General features: G+C 39.1%; 1 protein-coding gene across 1 annotated transcript; it reads left to right on the forward strand.

Moving 5' to 3' along the window:
- The first annotated feature begins 3109 nt into the window (after positions 1 to 3109).
- rhoh (ras homolog family member H) lies at positions 3110 to 8208 on the forward strand. The gene is made up of 2 exons (XM_075462867.1): positions 3110 to 3422; positions 4390 to 8208. The coding sequence occupies exon 2, from the start codon at positions 4808 to 4810 to the stop codon at positions 5393 to 5395; it is 588 nt and encodes a 195-aa protein (XP_075318982.1). The 5' UTR covers positions 3110 to 3422; positions 4390 to 4807; the 3' UTR covers positions 5396 to 8208.
- Positions 8209 to 11755: the final 3547 nt, after the last annotated feature.

Consider the following 11755-nt stretch of genomic DNA (forward strand, 5'->3'; position numbering starts at 1 on the left):
TGGTTTACATTTGTCATCGTTTGCGGGTGTGTTTGTGTGGATCACTGGAGTCATCTCTAACAAAATACATTATATGCAAGATTTTTGGATTGAAAATGGAAATTTAGCATGTGTATTTTGCTAGAGCCTTAACTAAGCAGGTTTTTCTGATTTGTTAACAATAGAAATCACGATCAAGAGTTTTTTTTTTTGTTTGTTTTTTTTTTTAAAAGTCCTGTTGGAGTTAGAAGTAATCCTTGTAATATTAATTAATGTGATATTATATAGCTTTTTTACTCCTTTTGCTTTCTAAAATCCTAAAAAAAAGCTGTGTGTTTAGGGCCTTATTCCCAATACTTGAATTTCCACTAAAAGAAAAGACAGCTGCTGTGTCAAAAAAAAGAAAAGAAAAAAAAAAGAAGTGAACCAGCACTATTACATTACTGTCACCAAAGCTGTTACCACTGCACAGTTGTGGCAAAGGCAGCGGCAGCTGCAAGAGAGGTTGAACATGAAATTGTTCACACAGAGCCGTCGGTGGGAAGGTAAGTTGGCGTCTCTTTCAATCTTTCAGACTTCAGGGTGCATCATTTGGATAAACCATGAGCAGTGTGATGTGTGGTGGTAGTTCACCCAGTACAGGCAGCTATAAACTTTTTATATGGGTGTGCAGGCTAAGACCATTAGTCCTATTAGGCTGGAACAGAAACTGATGTCGTTTTTGTTTTTCTGGTGTACGGTGTTTAATTAATATTCTTATTTGCATATGCAGCCATGGCTGCCATGTAGAAGAACACTATTTGTGTAAACCTTAGAATTGAACAGATTCAGAATTTTCTCTTTTTTCGGTAGGGCGTAGTACAGTAGGGCTGAGGGACATGCCTGGTATTGGCAATGATCACAAGACCACTTTTTAATAGTACTTGAATTTTCAGAGAAATGATAGCCATATTAATCACATAATTTATTGTCCATAAAAGGGCACAACCATAACCACATGTAGTGTACCTAACACGAAAGACACAAGCTTGACTTTTTTTCTTTTTTTTTCCTCAGAAAAAAGGTTATCTGTATCATACAGGGGCCAACAACAACAGATTGAGAGCACATAGCATTAAAAACAAATAACAAGCAGGTGAAAAACACACAAACAACAACAGGTGAAAAACACACAAACAACAACAGCACTGGACAATCCTCATCATTTCAACAATTTGTATCAAAAAAGCAGGTCTTTGACCACTTTGACTTCTGCAGAGTAAGGCTAAAGGACCAGCAACAGCACTAACACAACCAAGAACAACCCAAACCCCAGACTGTTCCGCATATGCCGGCTACTGCACCCAAGTGGCGGCAAAACCCTTTTGCATATAAATGCGAGTTTGTGAAGCTCCAACACGGTGCGCCCACAGACGTATGTTCAAAGCATTAAGTGGGTGGTGGCCACAGCCACTCCTAGGCTCACCCCATGGTAGGCTACCATCCCTGAGTACAGACCTATGTTAGAAAAGTTAAAGAAATCTGGCGTAAAGTGCAAAAAACAGGAGACAAAGCTTTTTTTTTTTTTTTTAAATCTTTTTTTAAAATGACTATTTATTTTGTTTTTCCAGATATACTACCCGCATCAGTAATACCTGGGTTTATTCTGTGGATGCTCAGAAGCATGCTTTCGTACTTCACCTGCAGTATAAATGCATGCTAATGAACTATTAATCATTGCAATTATGTTGCTGGTTGCTCAGGAATTTAAGGGATGATGATGATGCTCATCACAGTCATTTTCATATTGAATTTCATATTCATCATCCCAAAAGTTAGCAGCATCAGAGTTTGTTGTAGCAATACTTACCGATATTGGATTAGGTGCTAGCCATGCTGTGCTGTGCTATGTTTATTCTATTTATTTTCCATTACATGTACTCACACTTTGTTTTACTAAGATGTTTTTATGTTAGATTAGTGAAGCCACAATACCAAGAGTGAGTGCTACTGTAGGCACAGTCTTCCTCATAGTAAAAGGCTGCTTGTAAATAATGAGGTGCCTCACGATTACTCAGAGTGGGACCATCACCTGTAAATTGGCATTATCCCAACCACCCACCCAAATTCTCTCTTTTACTTGTAAAGCATTTGACTGATAAACTGATCGATAGAATGGAGCAACTCTGAGTCCTGTAAAACCATCATCCTCAGGATCAATAACTGGGTTCCAACAGAGCTTTTGGGTCAGGGCGTCTTAAAAATGGGGGTTTTCATTTGACAAAGGAACCAAAGTTAAAGTCAGCAGCAGCAAGCTTTATCCCCCGGAGGCCTTTCCAAGCAGGCTACCGTTACACTTCCACAGGTGCTGACAGTGAAGACGGTTAAATCACTGAAGCACCACCGAACTTGCTGCCAACGTTAACCAAGGCAGCTTAATCGTCAACATTTTTATGGACACTCCTGAGTCCTGGCCTTCCCAACACACCTTAACAGACTGTAATGCATGGAATCAAATCAAATCAAATCAAATTTATTTATATAGCACATTTCATGTACAAAACAATTCAAAGTGCTTTACATAAAATAAAAGCATTGCAGCAGGGAGTGGAAGAAGCATTAAAATACATAAAAGTGTATAAAGAGAAACAAATAAAATCATTTAAATTAATTTAAAAACAAGCAACAGTCAAGATAAGTTAAAAGATACCGTGCAGATTTCATGCATAGACACATGAGAAAAGAAATGTTTTTAACCTGGATTTAAAAATGTCTACATTTGGTGAAAGTTTAATCTCCACTGGCAGTTTGTTCCACTTGTTTGCAGCGTAACAGCTAAATGCTGCTTCTCCATGTTTAGTCTGGAGAGAAGACCCCCTTCAACAACGGGAAATTAGTTCGTCTCTTCGTGGACTTAGGTCATCATGACCATTAAAAACATTAACTTAGAGCTCGATTTGGAAGTTCTTTATTTATTCCCGACTGAAGTTGAAACAGGTGATCGTCGCTACAGCTGCTTTTTGATTCAAAGCCACGTTCCCTGTACGAGCTCTGCGCTTCGCTGCTGCGTAAAATGCACAAGCAAAATTACACAAATTGATGACAGAAGAGGGGGGAAAAAGAAAAGAAAAGAAACAACAGCCTTATTGTAATGCACAGCTGCTGTGGGGGCGGCAGACTCAGTAAGTCACACCTCCACACTCCAACAAGCGGATGCGTTCCCTTGCCATTTCTCGTATATTGTCACTTTCCTGTTTTACTTTCCACCTGAACAGCTACGAAGCTGCAAAATCACTTCTTCTCTGAGCCATACGAATGATTTGCGACTCGCATTGGCGGTTCAAGGCACATTGTAATTAACAACAAAGTTTTTGGAGCTTAAAGACTTGAGTTTTTTCAACGTTGTCATCTGTTGAAGGCGGCAGTCCGACATCCGCCCGTTAAAGATCGAGGTGACTGACAAGGTAGGCCCAACGATCCTCTTGTTTGTCGTCTTAATTACGTCATTAATTGTTTTTAATTTAACTTTTATATAACACCATCTGAGAACCTTCAAGCTCGAAGTTATATCATCATTATTATTAATGTAATGTTTTTTTTTACTTGTAATAATTAACCAATAAAAACACGTTGAGCTTTCTTAAAAATGGAGGATTATATCTTTCAGCAGTAGCTTCTAAACATTTACGTCTTCTCATTGTATTAATAGAAACCACAGTCACCTATTGTGAGGTCATTTGACTGAAATGTGGAAAAACCACTGATTTACACGTCCCATCTACGTGATGGTGACAGGTCTTTCCATCGAGATGAGCCTATGACATGGCAGGCGGTTTTGAGGTTTTTAACTTAAATGCCAAAGTCAGTTTGATACCTCACATAAATCACAAGAGATCAATAATACATTTAGTTTTGCATGTGGCATTGACCATCAAGATTAGATTTAGTCACTTTCTCTGCCAAACTAAGACGTCTTTGTCATCAGATGTCAGTTTGTGGCGTGAGCTGCACAATTGAGACGGGTTTTATGTAAAAGGGGTACAACGGAGTCAGGAGAGGGGGATGGAACTTCCATGTAAGCCTGATGATTTGTCTCGGATGGATGTGTTGAGAATGAGCACCTGCCTTAGTCTTTGGGATCAAGCTGTTAATTCTGGGTCACACCCAAACAAACATGTCTTTACTTCCGTATGAAAATAAGGACATTATCACCGATTAGTGCAGTGTACAGAGAAACTGTGCTGCTGTCATCCTCCATGTTAGACTGCATGCTGTATGATCTGTCAGCTGTTTGGAGAAATTAAAACAAAATTCAGTTTCTCAGCTTCAATTTAACATTTCAGATTCTAACCGTTGTGGGTGTTCTACGATTCTTCGTGGTGCTGACATATTGTCTCATCTTCTCTTTCCTCCTCGGTGACCAAACGTCAGACCCGGATGAGCAGAATGACAAAAGGATCCAAGAGAAGTGCACGAGCCTGACCACGCTGCTGCGGAGACCGAGCGGAAGTGAGGCGAGCCGAGATGGCCTAATGAGCTAAAAAGGTTGTGTGAAGCCTGTCTGCTGGAGAAGTGCTGATCATGCACACTTACTGAGAAATATTTAAGGAAACACATCATAGGCCATTTTAGTTAACTGAATTGTCACGGCACGAGAGCACCTCTCGTACTGGAGTTTCCACAAAGCAGGTCTACACAGTGTCTGCTTTGAAAATTGCCACCTGCGGACGGAAGTACAGCACACACGGGGTGATATCTCGCGGACCTTGTATCCCACTAATTCATAAAAACTTGACTGTAGAATCTCTTAGAAGAACCGCAGACTTCCTAAGGATAATTGACCGCAATCATGAACGGCTTGACGGAGATGTCCGTGAAATGTGTTCTTGTTGGGGACTGCGCGGTTGGCAAGACGGCCCTGCTGGTCCGCTTCACCTCAGAGACCTTCCCAGACACGTACAAGCCCACGGTGTTTGATAACACGGGCGTAGAGGTGTACATGGATGGAGTCCAGATCAGCCTGGGCCTGTGGGACACGGCGGGCAACGACAACTTTAAGCAGATCCGACCGAGATCGTACCACCAGGCCGATGTCGTCCTCATCTGCTACTCTGTGGCTAACCCGAGTTCTCTAGCCAGCATCCAGCGCAAGTGGATCGCTGAGGTTCGAGAAAACCTACCCAAGGTGCCAGTTCTCATCGTGGCGACTCAGACGGACCTGAGGGAAGTCGGGGTCCATCGAGGCAGCTGCATCTCTCCAGCTGAAGGCAAACGTGTGGCTCATGAAATCCACGCTAAGGGCTACCTGGAGTGCTCCTCCCTGAGCAACCGCGGTGTGCAGCAGGTGTTTGAGTATGCAGTGCGGACAGTTTTCAACCAGGCCAAGAAACAAGCCAGGAGGCGCATGTTCAGCTTAAACCAATGCACGGCCTTTTGACGTCTTACCGTGATCCGATTGCCATCTGAGCAGTTTTTCAGACGACATATTAGTGTGCTGTTCAAACTCAGTTAACTGTGTGGGGGTACAAAAACTCAAACTGGGATTTCTTTGAGTCTGTCGGGTTGTTTTTCACTAACTTCCCCACTAAAGTCCCCTGAACTCAAACATTTTAGAACTGAGAATGCATTGATTGAACAGTAAACCTAATGGAGTACTATGCAGGTGTACAGCGGTGGATGTTTTACGTTTGTTTGATGCGAAAACGAAGTCCTAAAAAAGTGTTTGTTCTCACGTGGAGTTACAGTATGTCGAAAAGTTGGAGACTTTTTTTTCAAATTGAAAACATTTAAAGAGTTAATCAAAGGAAAGTAAGCGTCAGTCCAGGGATTTAAACATCACATGAACTTTTAAATTACTGCATATGCGCCTCTTTACTAACACGAGTTAAAAAAGATACAACCAAGTATTGTTTTATGGTTTAATGGAGCTTTAACTATGTGATTCACACATTTGTCTAAATCAGACAAGGTCAAATCTACTTTCAAGGTCCTTAGAGTTTTCTTTTTTTCTCCATTTAAGTCCATGAGTAAACAGTGGTGTGGGCCCATTTTTGTCATTTGGGGCAGAAACCCAAACAAAAAACACATATCAGGATCTACCTGAAATATATTCTCTGTATTTTCTTTATAGGGCAACTTTATGAGATGTGTCCTGAAAAGGAAATGTTATAGTTTAGCAAAAATGCCTGCAGACTGTATATTGTTTTATCATAAATACAATGTCAAACCCATTTAGGACTTAGAGACAGTTGCACTTCCGTTCATACAAAAATCTGAAATTGTATTTCAAATATACAGAAAAGTCTAAAAAAGTTAAATTTTTCATTGATTAGTTGACATGAAACCACATATATGGTTATTTAATCTTTACTGTTGATTTGTTAAACCTGCTTTTAGAAAATGAAAAGACGTTATTGCTCCAGGTTTTTATCTTTTAACTATGCTGCTTTTTTTTTTTTTTTTTTAAATACTTATTCATAGAACAACTAACTCAGTTAAAACTCTGTTAAATTCAAGGATTTTAGCGTTTCTTTTTTTAATTTATCTGTACATTTTGTGAGTCTGTACCGCTTTACTCTTCGTGGACGAGTAATTTGACATACAGGTTGAGGTAACAAATACTAAAAGGAAATCAACATGATGGTCATTATTATTGTATGCAGTCATCTTTGTAATTTATGTTTTTGGTATGTTTGCATGGGATTAAAATACGCTTTTGTTCATCACTCTCTAGGCTAATTATCAGCCTTAGGTGACTTACCGCTCCTGAAAAAATTCATACGCTGTATGACGTTTTATTTATATTTTGCATATGAACACTTGATCTTGTATGAAAGTCTTTCTTTACGTCATAACGAAAACTTTCACAATATGTGTAATGCAGTATGCCTGGAGTTCTGGTGTAGTGTGTGTCTTGCAAGTAGAAGAATGGCATCCTTAGATTACATGTTTTGCATGTTACATGTCTTGCTGAGCTATCAAACTACCTTAAGAAGTATGAATACAATTGATTTTTAGATTAGAAATATTTCTATGGCCTGAAGTTTTCTATTTTTAAGATTCTAATGAAGATTTAGAGGCGTGTCTGCTGCAATCGAACTAAAAGCTTAGCAAACTTGTGACTTGTGGCTGTAATGTGCTATTTCTAAAAAACTCAACCTCATAAAGCTATATAACTGTCATATATGTTGTATAATGCAGTATTCATATATCATTTATTCCGAGTGGGCGCAGTAAGGTACGAAAGTATTTAAACAACTGCGTTTTTTGACCGAATACATATATCGCTGTTGAAAAGAAAGATGCTTGATCAAACGTACACTAGATAAGAAGTGCAGACGTGTAATGTTGAAGTTTAGATGACAGATATGACTTTAGGTTTATTGATTCAAAGTTAGAAGTTGGTTCTAGAGGGTTTCAGGACTTCAAGGCTACAATATATACGATACAGCCATGATCCATTTATGCAAAACAAATTGGCAATACTTGTAAGTATCATGGTTTCAAATATAACTTGTTCTCTACTCATAATATACACTCTATGACCATGTAGGTGATGTCTGAGAAGTGTGTAAAGTTGTGTGAATATGTATTGTGTGTGAGAGGAGGACGTAAAGTCTTTTAAATGTTTAATGTTCTAAATGACTGATTTATAAGGTGGAAAAAAAGCGAGACAACCAGGAAAGAAGCTGTTCCCCCTTCCTCCTTCCCCCTCATGTTTTCTCCCGCTCGTTCTCTTCTTACCTCCATCTTACTCGGTGTTCAGAGCAGCTGAGGATGAGAGGCATCAGGCAGACTTTTCAAGGATATGCTGAAGAACCCCTAACCACATCCCAGACTACACGCACAAACGTAGACATGTATGTACACGAGTTGCATTATCTAGACAAAGTTGTTCAAACAAGCTCTCAACCACTTAGTCGTTCTGTTCACATGCAGACTGTTTCTATGTTCTTCTGTATACACCCCTACATGTGCTACAGAGTCATGTACACGCTGCATTCTGAGGAGACTCCTGAACAGAAAACTAACTCAATGAAAGCCTTTGCATATTCAACAACTTCATTCCTTGAAGTAGCATAATGTGACAAAAATCCAGAGATATTAAAGCAGCATGCAACGATTGGGAAGAAGAGGCTCTAACAGCACTTATTATTTTACTCAAATACATCTCGATTTAGAATTGCCTTCCAAACCGTTTTTTTTTTTTTTTAACATAATTGATAACCGTCATCTGACAGTTGTAGCAAGAAAACCAGACATCTGCAGTATCCACAAATTCATTAATAAAATCATTTGTTGAGCATTAATCTGCTTAAAGTCCGGTAAGATAGCCAATCTTTGTATCTCTTTCCATGTAGAATACTGTCTTCATGAATATTGAGTGAAAAATGACAAAGATAAATGCTCCACTTTGACAGTTCAGGGTGTTTGACTCACTGCTGTGGTCACATCTTTTATGTCTCATTGTGCTTTCTGCCACAACTACCACAATGCCTCATTCCTCTCTTTCTGGGCCTGTCTCTGTGTCTCTTTCTCTCACACAAACACACACAAACACACACAATGGTGGTGTACAGAACTCTATGCGTCGAGCCACTTCACAGTTAGCGGTAGTTGGTATGCTTACATCTCATGTGCCTCTGGGGAATAACATAGGGGCCCGGTGAGGTTTCTATTCATCGCAGACATTTTGACATGTCATAGCAGCCACAGCACAGGTGGAGCTAATAGCTTTGATAGCTGATGCCTCTAGTTTATTGTTCCAGAGTTGTGGTAATGAGCACGCTAACTTACACGTACAGCTAGATTGATGAAAGCCATCGTTGATGTTATTGGCAACACCTGTTCTTTTCCTGCAACACAGTCTGGCCACTGGCTACCATAGCAAAAAGAGCCAATTAATCAACTCTCCAGTTTTTCCACAATATTTTGTTGTATGTTGTGAAGCCTGTTAGCAGTGTAACTTAATAGACTTTAATGAGATTTCTTTAGCAGATTGCTTTTTGATGAAAATAGAAAGAAAAAGTAACAGATTTGTTGATATTTTGTGTTTATCAAATCATTTTCTGACTTAAAAATCTTATTTTGTAAGTAATATTTGATAATTATTGTAATATCTAATTAAAGGCAAAATAAAACCAACAGCCATCCAATAGCTACTATCCAACATCTTCCTGTACAACTTGGCTGCAGTTATCATAACTGTGTTTGGATTGTTGGCTTATTCACCCATACCACTGTATAATGTTCACTATATAGAAGATTCACTGATGGGTTGGGATAGGCTGCTCTATTGTATTTTGGGCTCAACTTGGACGAAGCGGTGCTTCATAATTATGCACAGGATTTTCAGAGTTGTGTGTCGCACCAGCAGGATGGGTTGAAGCCAAATTTGACACGTTGGCTAACTATTTTAGGTTGTATTGCATGCTCAGCACTCACAAACAGCTCTGTGGGATCACAACAACTTGTTGACCACACAATCATCAGCCCAAAGCTGCTGGCAGCCCCTCTTATGATGATATGTAAACCACACACACTCCCCAGGAGCCTTGCTTACTGGCAGAGGCACATAATACTACAGCTCTCTCACACTCCACCATCTCTGACTAACCAGGCAGAGCAGAGTGGGTCTCTCAGGAGAAAGGTTTAGTAGACCCCAAGAGCAAAATGATGAACCTGTGCATGAGCATAATAAGGGCTCTTTCATAGATCATTTTCAATTTATATCTTTGACCCATCCCTGAAAGATAATCACTGGGGAAACCAACATTAATGGCATCTTTGAGTCTCACCATGTCAGTATGACAGTGGGCCAGTGTGCACAAGGCATAATTTTTACTCGCCAAGAAGGAAAAGTATTGATGACCAATCTGTTCCATAGATATATTTTGCAAGCTGGTAAAGCCGTATGAACCTCTCCTTGGAACAATAATCATGATGAATACACCTGCATTCTTTAGTGCAACAAGTCAAAATGTGTGCTTAAAAAAAGTTAATACTGAATACCTGAAACCAAAACAGATGTTATTCTACTTTTCTTTTCTTTTTTTCATTGGGGAAAATATAACAATTGTAAATACTTGAAGAGAAAGCAACTAGACTTCTTAAAATTAATAAAGAAACCCAGTTGCTTTCTGTTCAAGCACTTAAGATTACCATGACCCTGGATGACTGAGAATCACGTATAGAATCACATGCTCCAAGCTGTCACAACAGCTCTGCTCTTTGGTCTATCCGTCTGTCTCAGTATCCCAGTGTCTCTCCAAATTAGAAAAGACCAACATCACATACACAATTTCTGATTGCTTGCTGTGGTTTTCATAAGATTCATCATCATTTTTTCATCAAATTCAACAGAGCAGCACACAGGTGTACATACAGACGGAGCCTGCTGACAGTCTTTGTCTCCTCTTACCAACAAAGACCAACAAACATTAACAGCACATGTTGAACCCAACACAGAAATGAAGAGTAGAAATGGTTCATAGAAGCTCATTTTATTTACTTTGACTCCAGCGCTTTGGCTTTTTTCTTGCTCTCTCTTTGTCTCTCACACACACACACACACACGCACACACACACACACACACACACACACACACACACACACACACACACACACACACACACACACACACGTTCACATACACACAGGAAACACCTGTCCTGTGCGAGCTCAGTACCACAGAAACTGAATGACACATTAACACATTATGTAGCAATACACAGTTCTTTACAGATTCAAACACCTATGTCAGTGACATTTCTTACGACTCCATGCTTTTTGGGACAAAATACTGATTTTCTCTGCACTACAAGTTGGGATTGACCTGAGTACAAATGATATTTTCAGTTTAAAGAAAAGCTTTTTACATTTGTTTCAAATTTGATTGTTAGGTTTTCAGTACAATTGTATTATATCTGTCCTCACATACTGATTTCAAATTTTTCATCCACACTTTGAAATGTTTCAACAAATATTTCCGCAGCTTCTTTATAGATTTGGACATTTACACTCCCATGTAATCATCATCTAAAATGAAATATGTCCACACACATAAACAGTTATGTATAAGGCCTTTGTTTGTTTGAAAAGTGTGGTTTTAAATTTAAGAGGGCAACCAACTGGCATCTCTTGCCCCACACGTGTGACCTTCTTCAACTACAAACTCCCCGTTTCACAGAGTGGGGAATCAAGAAGTGTCGTGTTTGAATCAATTACACATTGCAATTTTCTTTTGTTTTACAAAAGTCTGAGGGGAGCATGTTTTATAGATCCTGAGCATATCTTTTAGATCTTGAGTCTGAAAAGGCACCAACAGTCAACTTTAGCAGAGGAAATGGCTGCTCTCACAAAATGGGCCAAACAACGTGGACGTGATGCTTTTTCAAAGGGCTACAGGTTGGCTGATAAAACGCTACACTTATCCTCTCATTTATTTAGGTCTTTGTGTTTCTGAACCTGCACTCATTTTTCTCACCTTTTATCTATATTCTAGATGAGGTCTGTTGGAATTTGTGGACACATCCATTGACATTTTTCTCCAACAATTTCTCAAACCGTCTTTATTTTGTCTTTTTGCTCTCTTGTAGCATTATATGTAGTTTTATTATTGCCTTGTCTTGATCACAACTTTTCAAGTTTTTTTCATTAAAAAAATGAAAATAAGATTCAGTCCAGCAAAGGACTTGGACAAACACACACCAAACAAAGAATTGTATTAAGCAAGTTACAAATAAAAAGAAAAGTAAAAAAAAATGTTAACAACTTTAGTTTTTCCACTGCAGAAGG

Source organism: Odontesthes bonariensis, chromosome 4, assembly GCF_027942865.1.
Source record: "Odontesthes bonariensis isolate fOdoBon6 chromosome 4, fOdoBon6.hap1, whole genome shotgun sequence".
NCBI lineage: Eukaryota > Metazoa > Chordata > Actinopteri > Atheriniformes > Atherinopsidae > Odontesthes > Odontesthes bonariensis.